The sequence below is a fragment of the Tetrao urogallus genome (assembly GCF_951394365.1).
Source record: "Tetrao urogallus genome assembly, chromosome: 21".
Lineage (NCBI taxonomy): Eukaryota > Metazoa > Chordata > Aves > Galliformes > Phasianidae > Tetrao > Tetrao urogallus.
Window position 1 is genome coordinate 6,534,011 of NC_136834.1, and position 21,963 is coordinate 6,555,973.

General features: G+C 45.1%; 1 protein-coding gene across 2 annotated transcripts in view; it reads left to right on the top strand.

The window, feature by feature from the left end:
• Positions 1–21,963, top strand: part of CAMTA1 (calmodulin binding transcription activator 1) — a gene marked incomplete at both ends in the record, with an annotated part of 208,992 nt that overhangs the window by 152,489 nt on the left and 34,540 nt on the right. For both annotated transcript variants that reach the window (XM_079545499.1, XM_079545500.1), the window contains one exon: positions 17,065–17,218. In XM_079545499.1, coding sequence (XP_079401625.1) covers positions 17,065–17,218 — 154 coding nt within the window. The remainder of the gene's footprint in view (positions 1–17,064; positions 17,219–21,963) is intronic.

A 21,963-nucleotide genomic window follows, 5' to 3' on the forward strand; every position in this document is an offset into this window, starting at 1 on the left:
GAGGCAGCAGAGACGTGCACAGAGCAGTCCAGTGACCACAGTGCCCTCCTCAGCCACGGAGCTCCCTGGTTCATTGCAGTTGGTTGCATTGGAGTTGGTCTAGATGACCTTTAAGGGTCCCTTCCAGCTCCAGTGGTGCTACGATTCCATGAAACAGTGCAGTTTTTTTCTGCTTGGAGGGGGCAGATACCTCCAGCTTTGCAGGGATCTCCGCACCTGAAGGGGTTTAGAGCTCTAATTGCTCCAATACAGAGCCCAGCTGTGGGACTCCTTTTATAAGCCCTGACCTTGATTAGCACCCAGCTCTGAGGGGAAGGCTTGGCAGATGGAATGTCCATTGCTTTGGAGTGTGGGCTTTGTGTCTCTGTGTGAGGCTGAGATGAAGGGCTTTTTCTTAAAGAAACGTGGTGTTTCTTTAACGGTAGTGTTAGTTCTCATGCTAACTGCATTTGAAAATACTCTAAGAAGGTATTTGCCAGTTTGTTCAGCTGTGAGCTGGTGATGTGGCAGAAAAGGATTTCAAACTTAGCATGAAAATAACATCTTCCTTTGGCTGTGGAGTTGCTGCTGTCACCAGAAGGTAAGTTTTATTTTAATTCTAAAGTGGTAAAAAAGGCAGCCAGTTGGGTAGTGTTTGTAGCTGTGTGTGAGGAGCCTGCAATAATGTTCCCTGAATTGCTAAGCAACTGTGGCCCATTTGCTCACATGGAACAAATTGAAACTTTGATTTATCTATTTGTTTTGCAACTAATGCTGGGGCTTCATTACTCCCTTCCCTTGGGGCATACTCCCACACGCTCAGACTGGAAATTAACTCTTCTTACCAAAAAACATGTATGGCTTTCTTCTTCATTTTGAAGGAATCCAGAGGCTTAATGTCATGCTTGCTAGCTGTGTTTGTACGTGGCTGTAGGCCGTTTCAGGAAGAAAACATGGAGTCTGCCTACCTTGGGCTGCTAAGTGACGGTATTGCAGGTCTGATCCAGGATGTCATTTGAGCTTCATGTGCCATCTATAGGTCTGTGATGTATGCTGCTTGTAGCTGTACCAAAGCCAGTTACTGGGAGATTCGCCGATAGTAGCAGGCAGAAAGGTGAATTCAGCAGCAGTACAGACAAATCTTAAATGTTTCTCAAATGCAAGTGAGAAAATGAAGTGGTATCCCCCAAAGCGAGCAAACAGTGGGTGAGCAGGGGAATGCAAGTATTAAAGGACAGCAGAAATCTGCTTAAGAAGAGCCAGATCTTGTGCACAGTTGCCACCCATGTTCAAATTTCTGCCTCATAGAGGTAGAACACAGCGGTCTTACTCTTGCAAAACTGCATAAATACTTGGTCACAGCAGCCCTGGTGAATGAAGCTGTTGCTTCCCAGCGCTGTGCTCACCAGACACATCTAAACCCAGATTAGTGAAACAGGGTTACTTTTAGGTGTTACTTTTAAGCGTGGTCATGGCACAACTCTTTTGCTTCTTCAGTGAGTCTGTGGTTATCCTGCAGCTTGCTGGAGGAGTGAAGCCCTGTGACTTGAACTGTGATTTGCTTGGGAACTTCCAAGCATCCCTGGGTGCGAAGAGTGTTTAAACTCTGGTGAGTTGAGATGCATGGTCACTATTGTTAGCGTTCATAGGCATCCCCTAACCCAGACAATATTGTCTATTTAAACTTTCTTAAACTGGAAATATAATGCATCTAAAATTAGCTGATCTGTTCCCTGTGTTGAAAAGAAAAAATTATAGTAATGCAATATAGTGCTTAATTTGAGTGAATATTTTGTTACAAGCTTGGACATGTTCTCATACGGAGTGTAGGTAAGGTTTGAACATGAGATTTTGGGGTTTTTTTAGCTTAAGAAATACCCAATACCAAAATGCAGGAGATCTCCTAATTCCAGGATGCTCCTCTTCTCCTACACCCCCCTCCTATGTCCAAATGATCTCAATGAGGTGATCTGTTAGCCCACTGCTGGTGATATGAACTTGTTGGGTCATTTTCTGCCCGGAGTCTGGGCACTTCTCCATTGGTGGCTGATGTTTTCCATAGGCAGATGGGAATCAGATTGTAGCAAACCTACAGGCAAACAGATTTTGTTTGAACTGAGGCTGTGGGTTGTGGCAGCTGTGGGATCCTCCTCTCAGGGAATGAGGCTGGGGCTCTCTCACAGCTGCTTCAAATGCCATCTTATTTTTAGTTGTCGTCTGGACTTGGATCTTAGCTCCAGAAATACCTACAGCAAAATAGCTTCAGGACTTCTTTTTGCCTTTTCCCTCAGAAACATAATGAACTTTTCTGCATCTGTTCTGCCAATCCCTCACAGTGCTGCTCTCTGCTCCCCCAGCTCACGATGCAAAACAAAACTGCTGTGTTTCTGAGGTCCTGTGCCATGCACAAGCTGCAGTCCTACAGCTAGCTGATCTTGGACTGCACTTTTCTGTGCCCTCCAGGTAGCTTTGCTCTTCAAAATTTCTCCTTTAGGCTTAAAGGAAATGCAAATAGGAAATCTGAATAGAAGGAGCAAAGAAGATGTATCAGGTTTGAGGTTTCTGGCATAATAAATTAGGTAATAGAGGCAATTGATTTGATTGTCTAGAACTTCCATCGTGTCAATAAACAAAAAGAAATATTTGTTCATTAAGCCAAAACTGTGTACATGATTATTTTTTCTTTAAAATTCATGTAAGTGCTGCTCATCCTGCGGTTTCCTTTTGGACTAACTGTGCAATCGAGCTTCTAGGCTGTGCTTCAAATAGCCATCCCTCACACGCAAAATGCATTATTAACATGCACTTAAGCAAAACCCAGCAAATGGCTCCTCAGAGCTGGCTGCCTCTGCTCGTATCAAAGGCAGCTAGCTGCTAAAATAGAGGAAGTAAAATATGAGATTATTTAAGGCTCAGTTAACTGTCTCCTGTTCGCTGTACCTCAATGTAAAAATGATATAGGAAGGCAAAGGGGCCACGTTTCTTGGCTCATCTAAGAGCAACACATAGTTCTTCTGCAAAGCAGGTGTGATGTGATCTGGAGAACATTTTATCCAGTGACTGATTGGTGTCTGGTACGTCATTTGGACGTGCCAGAGTGTGGGAGGACGTGATGTTGCAGTGTGGGACTGGGGCATCCCATGTGTGGAGTTCTCAACTGAGGCATCCGGCAACACTTGCAAGGCACAGAAAAACTGGTCATCGTTTTTCTGTATTCAATCAAACCTTATATGTAATTATCACTTGGGTTTATTTAAGTAAAAACAGAGCTGCTCTTGTAGCTTTACCGACAGTATGTTGTCACAAAGGACATTTTAGCAAAAACATTACAATCTTAGGAGGACCCCCCTTCTGCCACGTTTTGTTGGCAATCCTGAAGAACCTCCTTATAGTCAAAACAAAGCTTCAGTAGTGTCTGAGTATGGCTTTGTATCTTGTGGGAAAGGTGAGCTTGCTTCTTGCCTGTCACATTACTTTAAAGAAACATCAGTTATTCCATAATGGGAATTAATAACCCATATTCTGTTTGATGTTATGTCCTGTTAGTACATGAGTATTACATGTGCTGCCTATCCCAGGGCAGCTCTTATGAGTTGATAAATGGTGACATGCTTCTGTTTGCTTTCCTTTCCCATGAGGAGGTCTCAGTGCTGCTGGAGATGCTCTTTGTGCTTTGGTCACAGCATCCAGGATCACGTCTGCCCCAGAGGTGCTTCTCAGAGCCACCCAGTGGAACACACACCTTCCTGTGCAGTGTGTGCAGCTGGCAGCTGTGTGCTCCTTCCCTTCTCAGGAAAAAAAAAAAAAAACCAACCACACACCATGAGCAGAAAGTTGGACTGGTCTTCCATCACATTGAGTCTGTTATCCGTTGATTCCAGCTGCGAAACCAGGGCAAGGAACATACATTGATGCTGTACTCTTTCTAAATCACAATCAAGCTTAAATTCTTTTTATTCTTCACTGTAAACCTGCCCTACAGTGGGTTAGTGGATCAGAGCAGATTTGCTGTGTATTATTTATAGGTTATTTCCTTTTGGTTCTTGCTGCTTGGCTGGATGCTGCTAAAGAGGACTCCATGTTCCAACAGTCTTCTTTTGCTGTAACTTTTAAACTATTTTTGTCCACAGGAATCCCATCTCCCTAGTTCCTTTCTCAGCACACTGAGTACTGCTGAAATGCTTTCAGGGTGTGCGATGCTGAGAGCTAACCATGATGAAGAACACCAGGCTGTTTTGTTAGTGTGTGAGCCCAGCAGTGCTGCAGCCCCAGCTCTGCTCATGCAGAATGAGCAGCCACCCAGCACAGACATCATCCTGCTCTTCTCCCAGGGCCAGCATGCTTCAGAGGACATACTGCAACAAAAAGGCTGTTTTCCTCTGCCAAGAGGATGGCCTGAGTACTGCTACAAAGCACTGCTGCCCTTTGAGCCAGGTGACCATTGGGACACCAGAAACATTTGTGGCAGAAGCAACGGACAGTTTTGGCTACAAAGGAGTTTGAATTCTGCAGGTTCTAGCATCCAAACCAAGCTGTCCTCTCAGCAGAGCATAGCAGGCGTCCTCAGGATGTCCAGGGAGCTGAGGATTCTTCCTAATTTAAAACCCCTATCAGGTCAGGAGACTCCATGTAGCCAGGTGTGACAGGTGGGATAGGGCTGCATCAATTATGGACCCCTATTTCTTTTGGTAGCCTCAGTGTGAGGCAGCACAGCTCCTCCAGCCCACAGCTGAGTGCCTGCAGAGCACGGAGGCAGCGCACACTTGGCCTGCAGAAAGTCATTGTGAGAGGCCTGTGGATGGATACTGAGCAAAAATTAACACATCAGCCCTGCTAATGCTGCTTTTGCACTCCACGTGGCTGATGTCTGGGGTGCTGCAGGTAGGCTGGTTTTGAGACAAGGGTTCTCTTCTTGAGGAGATAATTCTGAGTGATGCTGTCTGAAGTCAGAGCGGCTGAGGTCAGCTGCTTCTGGGGCAGCCGTTGTGCTGTTCCCACTGCCTCAGAGCTGGGTGGGAAATGGTCGCCCTGCGCTGGTGCTTGAGTGCTGGGCTGGGCTCTGTGCTCCTCAGGGCTTCTGCTGTGCCATAGAGGGGTTGGATTCTGATCTCCTTCTGCCAGGTCTGACACCTGTGTACAGTTCTCCTGAAACAGAACCAAAAAGCAGCTGCAGTGCTCCTCCCTCACACCATCCCTCCATAGCAGACAGGGCAGATGACTCCCCCAGCACTGCAAAAATCATATTTTTCTCAAGATAAGTATTTCTTTGAAATATTTTGGCAAGCTGGCTGACACTGGTACTCTTACCTTTTAAGCCAAAGTGTTGCTGCCTCCTGTGCTATGGTTGGGGTGGTTTGTGGTCTCGGAGTTCTTGTGGTGATGCCTCTTGTAGGGCTGTGTGAATGCAGATTGGGACCATTTGCAGCTCTCAGGTGCAGGTTCAGGCTGCCTGTTCTGCTGAGCAGCAGTTGGAGGATAAAGGCTTTCAGATCTGATGGCTTTTGGTTATCAGACAGCAAGGTAATAGCTAACAGTGCAAAGCCTAAATCTGGCCTATGAAAATAAATGAGTTCTTTCTAAAGTGCCTCAGTGCTGAGATGCATCTAAATCAGATTGTTCGGCGTGGTGGGGTGGTTCTCTGCCACTGGGCTAGGAGCTCCTCTTAAACATTAACTCTGTGCGATGCCTGAGCTGAATACCCTTCAGAGCTATTTAAGATGTTCTCTGTTCCATTTTGGTGATATCTTTCTAAATTGTACATTAAACTTAGCAGGGCGAGTAATGCATCACAGCTTCTCCATGTCAGGCTTAATGTTACGTATTCAGCTGCAGCTTCATGTTTATGGGGAGGAGGCAAATGCTGTCCCTCCTCCTCATTTACCCCTGGGCTGAGGGAAGCAGCCCTGGGTTCCCCCCAGGCTGCTGAAGCACTCTGTGCTCCAACACGTGTTCAGCTCTGTCTCGTCTTCACCACAAGCTCATTTGCCATAGAGGAAACGGTATAACTTTGGGTCCGAGAGTGGAGTGCTGCCTCTGATGAAGGCAACGCTGCTTTGTAAGACCAAGGCACACCATGCTTGGATGTCTGTGAAAGAGTTTTCCAGGTGAAGGATACCTAGAAAATGGTGTTTTCCATCAAAACCGCCTTTCTTTTCTGTGGATTTTGGGTGCTTTGCTGATTCTGTGTGCTAGTAAATCAGCCAAACCATCCAAAGAACCTCAGATGCCTCCCCGAAAGGCAGCACGCAGGCAGGATGTTCAAAGCGATTTATCAGCGTTGACTTGTAGGTAACGAGGGACCAGTCGGATGGCTGCTGTGATTTGAGGTGCTCCAGGAAAAACAGGTAATTTGCTGCTCTTCCTTGCCAATAGGGCGGAAGACGGATAGTATTTGGTTAAGTGCAGCTTTAAAATTGAAAACCAAGCAATTCTATTTCAGTGGCTTTTCAGCATGTTGTGCAGCAAGAGACAGCTATAAAGAAGTGCATCTGTTTCACATGCTGCGTGTAACGTGGAGGCACTTTTTGGTGAAATTACCAGGTTTTGTTGTAATTCTGTTCTCGTTTCTCCCCTCAGATGAGCAGCACTGTGTCTGTAGGTGCTGGTGATTGAGTCTCTTTCTAGAACTGCTGTAGTTCTTCTGAAATGTTGATGTTATGCAGGGAAGACAAAAAAATCTTGGTTTGCTTTTCTCTCTCTCGCCATCTCTTTGGTTACATTTCCTTTAAGTAATTGGCTCCCAGGGAAGTAGTGAGAATATCCATTGTTGCTGCTTTTATCTCCATTGGTCTTAATGCACTGCCCCACTTGAATCTCCCTGTTTCTTTGTCCAATCCCAGCTCTTAACATGCAGATGGTCTGCACCACTGGTGCTTTTTTCCAGCTGTCCTTCTACAGTGTTCCATCTTGTTTTGTTCTTACATATACACAAATAATTTGATGCATTCAGCAGGTTGCAGCTGTACTCCTGAGTCCTCCTTCCGCCATTTTTTCTCTGCCTTCATTACAGCTATCAGTAAGCAGGTGTGACAGTCAGTGTTGCTCTTTCAATACACGCAGTTGCTCACGTGTTTTTAGCACCTGAGCATTTTATTCTGAGCAGCAGTCAGCTTTTTCATCCTTTCACCTGCTTATGTTTATACTTCTGTAGCAAAATGCTGCATGTTTTCAGCAAATTTAATCAGTGTAATTATGTGTGATTTCCAGTGTCAGGTTCAGCTGAAGCACCCATTTAGGGCTGTGATTAGCCCTACCAGGATCAGCAAGGATGGAGACCCTACCTGTGCCTAGAACTTTGAAATACACCATTAAAACTATTCATAAATTGAATATTTCCTCCGAACCACCACCTCCAGCCAAATTGAACTGAAAATTGAATAGGAACTAATTGGCAGTGCACCTTGTTTGTTATAGATTGCCTCTTTGCTGTTGTTGGCAGAGGCTGCCATTATTAAGATGGCAGGAGGGCACTGAGCTAGAAGTGGGTATTTAGGAATGAGGTCTCTGAACCTTTACTTGGCTTTAGCAAATCATTTCGGCCATGCAGCTTTTCAGAGCGTTTTAAGGACGTTTAGCTCCAAGCAATTAATACACAATTTGAGCTCTTTAGAAAGTGTGGTCATAGAGAAACAAAGTTCCTGCCTTGTGTTTTTAAAAAAAAAAAAAAAAAGTTCAGATCAATTAAAACAATTTACTTTGTTGTTAATGATTTCAGACTGTTGTAATTTATAGGTAAATAAGTGACTTCAAAAGCTCATTCATTCAGTGAGTGTACAGAGGAAATGTTAACAAGCTCTTGGATAGATTGAGTCTGGAGTTTGGTAACAGACTGCAAAACATTTAGAGTGGGCTCACCGCACAGACTGAAGGATTCCAACTTTCAGTGGGTAATTAAAGCTTCTTATCAGGTTTTCAGCATTCAGAGAAATGCAGATAATGAGAAAAGTCACCTGTGGAATTTAACAGTTTTGTTAAGGTCTCACCCTATGGACAAGTCTGATGCAACTTTGGTTTGCCTGCATGGTAAAAGAGGCTGTCACATGCCAGGGACAGCTAAATCTGTCAAGCTCCACACCGTTTTCCTTTATTAGTTTTATTGGTTTTATTGCCTGCCTTGTGCTCTGAGGGATGATGGTTGTTCAGTGTCAAGAACCTGGAAAATCATTCAAGCTGACAGTGCTTTCTAGATTTCATTTTTCCTTGTGTCTCTATCTTTAAAAAAAAAAAAAAAGATTGAGAACTTACCTTCAAATTCTTGGGTCTGCTTTTGTTGCCACCCAAATATCACAAAATTACAATGATGTGCTCGCCTGTAATCCTTATAATCCTGGTCGGTGCGATGAATCCCTGCCATGTGAGAAGCTGTGCTTTGCTTTTCAGAGAGCATTGCTGATATCACCTTGATGAGATAAGTCCTCCCCACTTGTCTAGCCGAAGGGCTGCTGGTAAGGATTGCAGGGGCTGGCAGCAGATGGTGTGTGCAAGTCGGGGGGAAGAAAAAGCAGTAAATGTGGAAATGCACGGAGCTCACAGTCCGGGTAGCAGAGGGCATTTCTGGTCCTGGGATTTCAAAGAATCTTCTCCATAAGCTTTTCATTCCTCAGAGTTACCACTTTCTTAGGTACTGCTTTGGATGCATGAATGCCTAAGTTGAAAAAATCCCTTTGATCCGTGCTCACTTTCCCCAGCATTTACAAACTTAAAAGCACTTTAGTTAAACTTTAATTATTGCCATGTCTGGCACTGGATGTTCTGACTACTGCTTCTTTTTTGGGATGTCTCGGAAGATACTGCTCTGTGTGTGTGTGTAGCTGAGACCAGCAGCAGCTAGGTGAGATATTCATGCCTTGCCATGTGAATGGTCTGTGTCTGTTAGTAAAGCTTAGAGGAAAGCCATGGGGGGCTGAGAAGCGGAGACCCACATCCCAGCCCTGCACACTGCTCCCCATCCCCAGCACCTGGCCAGCACGAAGCTGGTGGCACTGGTGTGCCACAGCCTCCAATGCTCCATATCTGATGAATGTGCTCTCACTGCTTAAAAATCTAATTGGTCGCAGCTTCGACATCTGTCATCCATTCAACCTGAGCCCAAGGGCTAAACAAAGCTTGCCTTCTTCTGTTTAAATAACGCGGCTTTTGAGGTTATCGGTGTCCTGTCATCTGCTAGAAAGTCACCAGGTTGCTCCCATGCAGTGGATTTGAGACTGATGTATTACACCGAAGGTGACTTACTCTGCTGTAGTCGGGTTGTAGCACCCCTTCTGCTCATTGCAAATAATAACAACAGTATCTTTGGCAGCCAAGTTTCTTGCTCTACCTTGGGAGTTTGAGGCAGGGCAGGGCTGGATATCCAGCGTACCATTCACTTCTCACGGTGTCTGACAGCCCTCTCCATCTGGGAAAGATCAGATTGCAGGCAAAAAGGAGTTGGGGAAGTGAATCTCTGAGTGCAGTGCTGTTTGGTGTGGGCTGGAGCTGCTTGTGGGTCGCAGAGCCATAGAATTGTACTCCTGGAAGGGAGCACAGGGACACGGTAGCTTTATGAAAATGTTAATGTTCCTTAGGATACACTTTGTATTAATATTCCGTGTCACCTGTATTCTGTGATAAGGCTTCTGTGATAAAGCAGTGTTCTAGATCTTCTAATGAAAGAAATGCACTGAGGACCAAAACTTCCTTATCCTCGCAGTTCTCGAACCTCCCTGTGGCCCAGGAGGCGCAGCTCTCTGCGGAAGCCTTTGCTGAGGGCTGCGTTCCTGCAGGCACAGCTTGTCCTGCTCACACCCCTGGGAGTTCAGCACCTGTGCTGCGATCAGCAGAGGGCCCAAACCATTGCTAGGTGCCTGTTGGTGGTGAGTTCAGCAGCTGAAGCCCAAAAGCTTCCCTGGAGCATCAGGGAGCCCCTCACACTGAGAAGCTCCAGCACTTGGTGCATGGAGCAGCTTTCAGAGTGGTGCTGGGTAACTTGGTTTTCCCAACTACTCACCAAGTGTAAGGGAAGAATCTAGAACAAATTGTCTGCTGGATTATTTATCTTTTTCCTTTGAAAGTGACTTCCTTGAAACCTTGACTTCCTTGAAAGTTTAACTTCAGTGACTTTTTGTATCGCTTGGAGCAGGACTCTCCTTGTTTAATGACAGTAGTATATGCTTTCCAGTGCTCTGGGGCTTACTCCCCACCTTTGATGAAACTGGCAGATGTTTCAGGCCCGCAGACAGAACCCATGGCTGATCTTGCTGCTGAGTGCTTTAGCATTACATGATCGTGAGTGTCCCCTGCTTGGCAAGCACAGCTGTCAGTGGAGCACACGTGGGAACTGGAAGCCTGTGCTGGGAATTCCACAGTGCATTCCTGTAGCCTAGGATGCTACACTTAGATAATTCTTCGTTTGCACTCTTACACGGAGTAGAGAAACAAAATCTGATCAGAAAGTACTAGAGATCTTCTTAAAGGAAGCTCCGAAGGCCAAGAGCCAATGCGATTATAAAGGACTCAAAGTCCTTGAAAAGGTACGATGAGGAGATAACTGCTCACTTTAACAGGTCAGAGCAGCATAACAAAGCTTTGATGAGGTTCGCGTTTCCTTTTAAGATTTCAAGGCATCCACTTGGGAGTCTTAGAAATATGTACAGGAAGCCCAGAGTGCTAGATTCAGTCTAACAGCCTACAGCAGGAGCTCTTAGATGCTAATCTCTGTTTGTTAATCTCTTCAGTCTGGGGAAATGCATGACTTCTGAGTGATACTGAAGAAGAAGGAAGGGTATCTAATAGTTTTTCTCTTGCAATTCAGAAGAAATTCAAGTCTGATGCTTCTTTGCCCTAGGATTCAATGTTTCCAATCTAAATGCTCCATCAGTTCCCTGCTGGTTGCTCTGAGTCCTTTTAGGACATCATGCCTTGCAAGTAAAAGCCAGCAATTGGAACGACTTACACCTTGAGGAAGGTGACAGCACCTCTTTGGCATTGCAGTTTGGCACATCGCTGCCACCCGTCCTGGTCTTGCTCTCTGGTGACATCTCCAATCTGGGTAGCACATCGCTGGGCTTCCTGTGCATCTTTGATTCAACTCTTTATTTATTTACCTGAACCTTCGATGCAAAGTAAAGTTAGACTCTAAAATGAAAAACGTGTACCACAAAAGAACTTCGGACTCCTTGACGCTGGGCGTTACTTCTGTCTAGGAAGATTACAAAGGCACAACAGAACTTTCAGTGAATGAACTCTGTTATATAGCAGTGCCATAAGGGTTGCACCACAGGAACAAAAATATCGCAGGACAATCAAAGCAAACATTATGAAAGCACTCTCAACATTACTGATGCTCTTCCCCTGGGAATTGTATTACCAGTCACTGATATCAAAGGTAACAAATTTAAAGAAGCTATGAATGACAGAGCCCTCAGAGCCTGACCAAGTATAAAAGTAAAAAGGACTCGTTGGCTACTATGTACCATGCAGGCAGTATGGAGCATTAAATGCATTATCTGCCATTGCTCCAGGCAGGCATTGAGATAATGCATCCTCCTCTGATAGAGGTGCATGAGCAGAGTTGTGTGGACAGGGAGTCCGTGGCACCCTGTGAAATGTGGAGCTGCTTGCTTTCTGCCATCCAACCCTCACACGAACCCTTGGGCAAGTCCTTCATCCTACCTCTGCTCCTATGCACTGAGACTTGTGCTGCTGCTGCAGAACATATACAGCTTTGGAGAGGCAATTGGCTTCCAAATGCTTTTGAAACGTTTGCATGCATACAAAAATAGCTTTTAGTTCAGTGATGCTTTAGGAACGGCGCTGGGGGACAGCATTTCTCTGGAGGGAAAGCTTTATTGTGAGCTGGGTGCTCCTCCTGAGGTTTTCTCTTTTCGTATTTTGAAATGTCAGCTTCCTATTTCTTGGTCTGCCTACAACTGTACCATTTAAAATGTGTATATATATCTTCAGGTACACATTGAACTGCTCTTAATTCATAGAAATGCATTAATATTTAAAAGTTAATAGAGTTATTGAGGCAAATGAGACCATCAGAGAAAAAACTGCACCATCTGCAAAACAGAATTGGAAGCAGTGCATTCTGTTGTTAAAAACTTGTTTTAAAAAGTGCTCGGTGAATGTCAGTAGAGCTTTGAAATGAAGATTTTTTTGTTTCAGAACAGCTATGATTGCATCTTTGGATTGGGTTAGCTGGGAAAGGGTAGAAGCCACTGGAGGCAGGCGTCACAGTGCTGGAATTTCTGGAAGGTGAGGATGGAAACATTTTGAGTTTAGTTCTGTTTAAACCTGTTTGAAATGTGGTGACTGAATTCACATGCGAAGATTGCTCCAGGAGCAGAGGGAGGAGGAGGAGATTCTGTGCTTCTGGATGATGAAAATAAAGACCTTAGAAATGCCAGCGCAGGGATCTCTGTCTCGTTCCTCATCTAATAGGAGAAATGCGGTCTGAACACAGAAGTGAATCTTCAGCAGGGTAAAAGTCTAAAAAAGAAGTTGGCACTGCTAAATAATATTTGCTGTCTGAATACTGTTTTTATACACTGGGCTGACAGGCCTTGGTTGGTGCCGATGTTGGGAAGCTGCTGCTGCGGAGCAGAACTGAGCTGCGTCTCCCAGTTCCTGGCAGCAGAAGGTGAGCAGGGGAGCCCTGCCCCGAGTGTGGGGAATCCCTGCAAGTTGGCTTTGCTTCTGAGGATCTGCAGTGCCCTGACTGCAGCCACAGCCTGGGATTGAGGTATTTCTCATAGGATCATAGAATGTCTTAGGTTGGAGGGGGCCTTGAAGATCTCGGCAGGGTTCTGCTGTCCCCATTGGCTGCCCATGGCAGTTACAGCTCTGGATGGCTAATACCTGCATGATAAAATGAAGTGCCTTTTGTTTTCTGTTACTTTGCACTTCTTTGTGCTTCATAATAGCACAGGAGATGTTCTTCTGAAAGGGTCTAGACAACTGAGGAATTACTTCTGCTGGGAACTTTGGAGGCCGTGGAATTACAGCACTCCATTTTCCTACATTCAAAGTGCATATTAAAGAAATGTGATCCCCAGGAGAACTCAAAGGCAGCTCTTTGTGTATAAAATACTTTAAAATATATCACAGTTGATGATGTGTTAGTAAGCGTTTGGGAAAAGCTGTGTTTTTCTAATTCAGTTCTGCTCTGCAGTGGCTCTGTGCCCCCTACTCATTCTTTTGAGACATAAATTGCAGAACAGTGCAATTACTTTCCTGATTATACTTTATCTTCCCTTACCGAGGTATTAAAGAGGAATCAGGGAGCATATTATAAAACATACAGGCCTATGAAATCTTGATTCCCTTAAAACAATTGCAGGGAAACTCAATCTTACAATTACCTGAGTGTCCAAAATCATTTGTCAGATCTCCCAAGCCCTTCACAGTCTTTTTCCTTGTCTGTGGTGCCTGGAGCTGTGTCAGCCCATTGCCGGTTTCTCATCTCAGACATGAGTTGATTTAAACAAAATATCTCCAAAGGTTTTGATGTGAGGGACTTGGAGAAGTGCTGGGGTGGGAGTTCTGGGCAGTTCTGTTGGAATCCTTTCGGTTTTGCTGCTGCAATGAAAGATCAATGTATTCTAATGCATCAACTGCCAGGTTGCCTTTTGTAGCAAGGCTTCAACTGGAAATTAGTTCCAGGAGGAAGAAAATGGTGTATTAAAACCAGTAGCCTAAAGCCAGCACGCCAGCCTCTTCACATTCCTTCTATGCCTGTTGTGCTCAGTGCCCTGTGTGCCTTAAGCTCCAGCTGTCCCCAGCTCTGCCTGCAAAGCTTTGAGAGGAAACTCCCTTAGTAGAAGAATCTATCATCTGTATCTCAGTACTTCTGGAAATTGTTTCATTTGTTTGTTTTTAGATTCTATAGAGAAGATAAGCAGGTTTTCTCAGTATCTCTGGGGTCAGCGAAGCATCATGTAACGGCTGCCTCTCAAACTGCAGAAACCTTCTGCATTGAATCTCCTGGGTGATAATCTGTTATCCACATGTCCCACAGTGATGGATGAGAGTTGTCTTCCCTGCAAGTTGGGAAAATACTTTGTGTATTTTGAGGAACACAGAGCAAACTTCACGAACAGCACTCAGAAGAGAAAAACCCTCTTTATAATGTCAGAGATGAAACCAATGGGAAGTTATAATACTTGAATTCACTCAAAGCAGGCAATTATGCAACAAATTCCACAAAGGTTGTTCTCTTTTAGTTTCTGCTCTAAGAAGTGGTGGTTGTATTACATAGAAACCAGCACTCCTGAAGGGAGTTTTTTTCCCTTTTATTTTTCTAGCAGGGAGTACAGTTGCAAAACTTCCCCTCAGCTCAGAGGTATTTCTCCAAATGACGTATTTTCAGCTGTGGTCATTGGTGGTTTGGAAGGCACTGCCATTGAGATTTAGCCTTGAGCTGTTGGTTCCTGTCCTCTCTTCGTCCTGGTGTTTTCCACCCCCTTAGGAGCTGGAAATGCTTTTCTTTGCATTTCTGTGCTGCTCGTCTGCCACAATATTGGAGCTAGAAAAACCTTTCTTGTTTCAGCTCTGTGTTTGTGCTAATTCCAAAAGCAGTCATGAAAAAGGCTGGTGGAACAAACAATAGCTGATTTACTTGGTTAATTTAAATGGCACAGAGTGGGTAGCACAGGGAGGCTGCCTCTGTGCTCCAGCAATCATGCTGGGAGGTCTGCAGCACCATTTCATTCTATTATTACTTTCTGGATAATGTATACATTTTCTCTATAACATAATTTTTTCTCCTTCATTTTTCATAAGAACTGGCACTAGATTAATGGTTAAGCCATAGAAGAAAGGTAACGCCACGCCAGTCTGATTTATTGACCACTTAGTGCTGATGAAGCTGCAAACTAGAGTCAGACAGATGTTACAGTGGCATTTTTCTTTTTCAAAACTAGCAGCTTTTTGTGTTTTTAACCATTTCTTGCACTGACTTCTGCCTGTCCTACAATGCCAGGAGTACTGGGACAAGTCCTTCCATGACCCTAAGGAGAACATCCTCAGGACAGGATGCCTTGGGGCTCAGCGTGCCAAGCAGACTTGCCCAGTTTGGGGACAGATGGCCACAACTTTGCTTCTGACTTGAGGGAAGCCAAGTAGCTCTGTTGAGGCTGTGTGAATGAAATCACTGACAGCTTTCTGACGGGCACATTCCCAGCCTGCAGTGTCTGTCTGAGGGCTCCCTGCAAGGCTGCCCTTCCACCCAGCTGCAGGGTTTCTGAGATGCACATCCACCGTGCTGGCATGTTTCCTGTATGGCAGTTGCCTTCACTATGGACAGAACAGGTTTGGTGCACCCAGAGCAAGCCAGTTCAATAGGGACAAGTGAGAGGCTCGACTCAGAGCAAAGTTATGACAATAAGATGTCTCATCAGTTTCTGATTTACAGGCGTGTGCACACAGGCAAATATGGGGACTGCGTATCGTGAAAACCATAATCCATAGCATCATAGGATGGTTTATGTTGGAAGGAACTTTAAAGATCATCCAGTTCCAACTCCCTGCCATGGGCACCAGACCAGACCCCATCCAGTCTGGCCATGAGCACCTCCAGGGATGGTAACAGGAACGTGTTGAGTTTTCTGATGAGAGTTTTCAAAAATGTGTATTCTCTTAATTTCTGTCAGAACACTTTAGTTTACTGCGTAGAACGGCATTTGAGACGGCCTTGCTGTGCCAACCTTGCAGTCAAGTTTTGGGATATAGACACTGTGAACAAACCTGTTGGCTCTGTGTTTATTTTATGTGCTTTTAATGTCCTGTTATATAAAGTCTAGTGCCAACCCACTGCTGCAGCAGGTTGGGAAGCTCTGCCCCTGAACTGGTGATGAAAACTCCCTCTCACCTGAAATAAGGCTGGCTGCAACACGTCCTTCTGCTCTTCTTCACAACTTCCCTGAGTGCAAAGAGATGTCTTTCCATGAAATCTCTGAAGCATATTACCTTTTATTACTTCATCATCTAAGTCACTAATTAAGTTAAATTAGCTGATGGAGACTATTTGGGTGTATAGGTAATGGTTTTTATTATCTGGATCTTTTCTGAATTGCACATGAGGACAGTTGTGTGCTGAGGCTTCTTACTGTGCTCCAGTGCTGCTCAGGCTCCCCTTGGCCGGGTGCCTCCACGTTGAGCTCCATCTCTGTGGGTTTCAGAACAGAGTGCTCCCATCAGCTCACCTCTGCAAGCAAATGATGGATCGAGTTCCCAGTGCTGCTCAGAATGGGGCTCTAACATAATTAATGAAACATTAGAGTTTTAATTACACCATTATCCTATTTATTTTTATAAATAATTCCAAAGCAGTCATTTAAGTTTGTGAACTTAGGAGTAAATGACTTAAGGGAAAGAAATCAGCTTCTCAATCTCATTATTATCTATTGCACAGCATCCCAGGGATGCTGTTGGGAAGCTGGCTGAGCTGTGTCTGTAGATGTGATGATGGTTTATTTACAGGCACTGTGGTCACGCGGTGCTGAGCTCCTGCTGGAATCTCCCCTCTCAGTGGGACGGCGCTGCAGAGCATCGTAGCAGCACTGCGTTTCCTTTCTTTCCCTCAGCTCCTGTAAGAAGTGCATTGGGAAGGAGAGTGGAGCATTAAAGAACTTGTGGGAGGAACCACCCTGCACTGGCCCCAGAATTGGTTTGCAGCAGTGCTGCTAAAGACACCGTCCCCTCCAGTCCCAACCTTCTGCAAATTGCTGTTTTCATCGCAAACCTGCAAATTCTTCAAAAGACAAGGAATCACAGGCTGGTCTGAGAAGGACCTTGGGGGCACTCTGCCATACTGTAGCCCCTTTAGCCAACCTCTTCCCTCCCTCTTTCTGCAGCTGTTCTGAGAAATGTGGCTCTTACTGATGCTTTCAGGTGAACTTCCACGTATCTGAAATAATCTGATGTGGACTGGAACTTTTTCCGTATCTTTTGCAAGAACAGCTGTGATCTCAAGGGAACCTGCTACATCATGCAGTCTAACCATGATGCTCTCTGTCCTCATTTTCATTAGGAAAGCAAGTCCAGAGAGCACCGAGTCAGGTAGAGGTCCAACTACGTAACCTGTGTTCTCTGCTCTCCCTGTAGAACCCAGACATCGTGTTGGTGCACTACCTGAATGTTCCTGCCATTGAGGACTGTGGAAAACCCTGCGGCCCTATCTTGTGCTCAATAAATACAGACAAGAAAGAATGGGCAAAATGGACAAAAGAGGAACTCATTGGACAGCTCAAACCCATGTGTGAGTATCTGGGTTATATTTTTCTTCTCCTTGGATGATTAATTTAGAGTACAGTGCCTCTCCCTGCCACTGACCTCTCTGAAGGAGTTATTTGTCACCATCAAATCCGACTTGCATCTGCATGCACTTTCTTCCTCATGTATTTTATCCATGTATCAGCTGTCAATTCTTTCCGCATCAAAGTTTTTACTGAGCACCCATTTACGTACTATGAGAGCTGCCTAGACTGTCCCAAAAGGGATTATGGTTAAGCTCCCCTCAGCACACTCCATGCTATGGAAGAAGTATACCTGCAGTCTTATGTTTTTCACGTGCCATTTCTAGGTATCTGCTCACTCTCAAAGGGCCTTTACTACAGTATCAGCAAGTAGGGGTCCCTGACGGGCCCTCTGTGTTTGTGTTTTCTATGTCAGATCAGAATTGGTTGCTGCCATTTATAGGAGGGCTCTGTGGAGCTGAGTATCTTTATCAGCAAGGTGTACCTGCTGTGAGATGCCTTTCAAGTGCCAACTGTCAAAGGGAAATTCCTGTTGAAGTAAATCTACTTCCTATCCACTACACAACAAAACTGGAGTCAGATGGTTTGGTGATGCAGAACTTCCTTGCAGTCACCCACAGGATGAGTTTTTGTTATACTGTCCAGCTCCCCTGTTCAATGTGGTTTGAAGCTCAAGCTTGTTCTTGAAAGCCCACTTAGAGATTTCAGGAATTTCTCCTAATCCAATCTGAAAAAGTAGTGGATAGGATGTATTTCAGGATGGATATCATTCACCATTGTTCTAAACTCTGCAGTGTAAATTAAGGCTGCTAAGGTGTGTAAGGAAATGTGTCCTGCACACTGCAACTCTGTGCACCTCATGCATCCACCTTGAAGCACAGTATTTTCGAAAACATCAATGATATTGTATGGATATATTTTCCCTTGGAAAATATGTCTGAAAATGCATGTGGAGTTGTGCAATGAAAGATAGACTAGGCATAAAGGGAGGTCTCTAATCAAGAGAGCATTAATTGCCGGAGCTGCAGTACCAAATCTAGGTGCTTAATCTGAAGCAACAGTACCAAGTCTGCTTCTGTCCCGCACCCCTTCCCCAGCAGATATTGGTTTCGTGTCCACTGCTGTAAATGCCACTCGCCCCACCAACCAATTTCACTTTCTCATAGATGCCCAAGGTACAGAAGCAAGGTAATTTCCTCGTGCAAACAAAACCCCATTTCTTTTTTTGCTCCCCTGTATTTCTTTTCCATGAAAAGTTGAAGTAGAGAAAGCAAGCAGGAAAGGAGGAAGGAAAAAAAAAAAAAAAGCAAAAAGCAAAAAACCAACACATCTGCTAAACAGAATATTGCCCTGGGACCGATAGAGCTTAGACAGAAATCCAAGATGTTGAAAGGATAGCTGAGACTGAACAAGAGCCTCAACATTAAACAGGAGGGGAGGCAGCAGCCTGTTTGGGGGAGAGGAAGAAAAAAAAAAAAAAAAAAAAAAAAAAAAAAAAGCTTGTATTGCATCAAGAAAATTATGTGACAACTACAGTGAACTAGCTGTAAATTTAATAACACTTGGTTTTTTTTATGTCTCAGGAAGGAAGAGTGAAATTCTGCACAATTATTCAGAGTATGTATGCAAGTACACGTCTCTGCTTATGGATACGTATCCAGGGAAGCACATCCTTGGAAATGCAGCTACTATAAAAGCATTATATTCTGATCAGACTTAGAGAGGACACACATAACCATGTTCAGGGAACACGGAGGGACACGTTTGCCAAGAAGCCATTGGATTTCTTTCCACTATTGGGTGTGCCATGAAATTAAGGAGCCAAGCATATTGGTTTCATTGCATTTCCACATCAATCACATTCTTTCAAAGAGTTCAGTTTGATTGCCTGATGTTTCCAAATTTCTCTGCCTTAAAGCTCATCTGTCAGTGACCTTGTGACCAGCTTTCCTACACGTCCCATGTTGTGTCTCAGTTTCATTCCCCCAGACTTTGAAGTTGTGTGAGATTTCCTGTTGATTTGTTTTCTTAAGAGTTTCACATTCAGTACACGGTAGTGATGGAGGAGCCAGGCTGTGCTCAAAGCGCTGAGGCTCAGCGCTGTATCTGCAGGGAGATTTTTGTATCCTGATTCAGACAATGAACGTCCCAGAATTAGGAGATGCTGATACTAGGTCTGCCTTGAGGCACAGTGCTTCTTCCTCGTCCAAGGTCAGGGACAGCATTCAGTTCTTAATTTGGGAGGCACCCTTCAGGACGTTTGTGCAAAATGAATAGTTGACATTCTGTGGGAGCTTTGAGTCGTTCAGTGTGCCTGATAGGAGGAGTGGGCCTCAATGTGGGACTGCTTTCCTGTTTTCCTCTTCTCTTGTGCCCTGCTGTAGTCTTGCTTTGAGATTTCTCTGAACAGATCAGCAGATGTCCTTTCAGGCAGCTGGTGGTAAAAGCCAAATGCAGAGTTCAGCACAGCTGAATTCAGTATATAAACTCCATGTGATCAGCAGGTTGTTGGCCAGCTCATACTGAGGCTTCTCCAAATCATCCCCTTCTGCCTTTCACGTCCCTCAGCTGGCAAAGTGTGTTACAGACTTGCCGCCAATGCTACCTTGCCATCCTCATTTCACATCCGCTATTGTAAGACCTGTCTTTCCTTCTCCCCCCCCCCCTCCTGCCCCCCCCAAAATATATATATACTCTTTTCATTTCTCTGCTGCTTGCAAACGGATTGCTCCTGGCCTGCACCCAACCACAGCTGAGGCAGTGGAGGTTCCTTGTGGTACTGGTTGAACTTTAATGCCTTTGGGCATTTCACATCTCACATCCCCAGAGGCTGTCCTGCATGCGTCAGTGAAGCAGCAGAGACTCATGGAGGTGACCTGAAACTGCATCCCTGCTGCAAATGGGAGGGAGGGCACTGAGCCCAGTGTGGGGTTTGAGAAGTGATGATGGGCACAGAGGTGATGTGAAGAATTGAGTTGTTGGGTTCTTGTTGCGTGGTTGTTTTTTTTCTAGGCTGACTTAAATTTATATTCAATTTCATTAGCAGCTTAGGATCATTTACGCTTAAAAGATGAATTGTTCTATCAAGGATGATTTCCATCATTTCCCATCCATTTGTCGGAGCTATGAAGTGACCCCCGATGGAAGCTGGAGCTTCCGTGACCTCTTTACCAAACACTGCTTCTCCCAGAGCGGGTTTTACCAACAGAGCTGGAGATCCGCCCGGAGAAGCCAAAGAATCCTCAAATGTGACGCGGACGGAGGAGCCCCATGTGCGCCTCGGCGCCTCCCGTGGGCCGGGCCGCCCCGTTCCTTGTCGCGTGCTGCCACCTGGCGGCCGGCGGGAGCGCTGCAGCTCTGCGCGCGGGGAGCAGCCCGGAACTTGAGGCGGCTGCGTGTGAAAATTTGCGTGTGCGAATGTCGGTGTGAGGGCGGGCAGAGCGGCGGCCCGGCGGTTCTCTCGGGGGGTAACAGAACCGCGTGGGCGAAACCTGGCGGGTGGCAGCCCGGCCCACGGCGGAGGGGTTGGAACTTGGTGACCTCTGAGGTTCTGTGGTTCTGTGCCGCCTCCCATTAGCTGTTAAATATCCGCATGTGAGCAGGCGTTCGAGGAGGGGTTTCATTCTATAAGGACTCTATGGCACAGCTAAGAGTGAACCTGTGCAGAGACGGGCAAATTCAGCGAGCAATGTTAAGAAATGGGAAACGTGAGCTCACCTGCATCCCCAGCAGCGAGACTCAGGAAATCTTGCTGTGCAAGCAATGAAGGGGGAAGAGGAGGGCTGGAAAATCAAAACTGAATTGTATGTGGGCGTCCAGAAGAGGTAAATCTAATGAAATAAATCTGATGAAATGTTGACCTGCTCCACGCAGACAGCAGTATCGTTATTCAAAAAACAAGTGGCAGACCCTTGTTATCGAAAAGAGGCGAAGGATCAGCAGCTGAGCTGTAGGGAATGGAGAGCAGCGTGGACAGCATGGAGACCATGAGAAACACTGAGTAAAGGATAGGATATTCCCAAGAAGACTCGTTGTTTGGAGAACTTCATTGTGAATATTACTGATAGGTTTAGGAAGATCAAAAGCTTTGGCTTCTGCTTGATTCTTGCAGTAGGCAAACGATGGAACTTTGTTACAGTGGAAGGAACTGAAAATAACAGGCATGGCACTGTAGATATCCAGCCATAAAACTGTCTGTTGCTTTTCAGCTTCCAGCTCACAGCTTGATTCAGGTCCAGCAGGAACCATCATGAATACACAAACCATGAGATACGATCACTGGTCAGATTTGCTCTCTTTAACGCAGTGCTCATCACTGGATTTAGTCATAGTGGGAAGCAGGCTCTGATACACTGCTGTGAAACGGAACTTCTGTATGCAGCAGTCTGAGCTTCTGCAGCAAATAATCTCTGAAGTAACCAGAGATAACACTGCTAAGTTTCTCAGTAGCAATTACAGTTCAGTAACTTTATATAACCAAAAACTTTAGTGCAGTTTAATCTCATTTTCAGTGTTTTTATTATTTTTTTTACAAAGCTGCTGTTTGAACATTTCTTGTTAAGCCTAACATTGCATGTGACAGAATAATGTATTGAGAATAATAAAATGGATGTGAGTGCAGGAACTGGAGCAGGAAGCATGTGTGAACTGAACCTTCCACGTCATAACAGACACTGAGACTTAGGAGGAAAGGCAAAATGTGAGTGTGCTATAAAGCAAAATCTGGTGGGTACAATAACGATAAAAG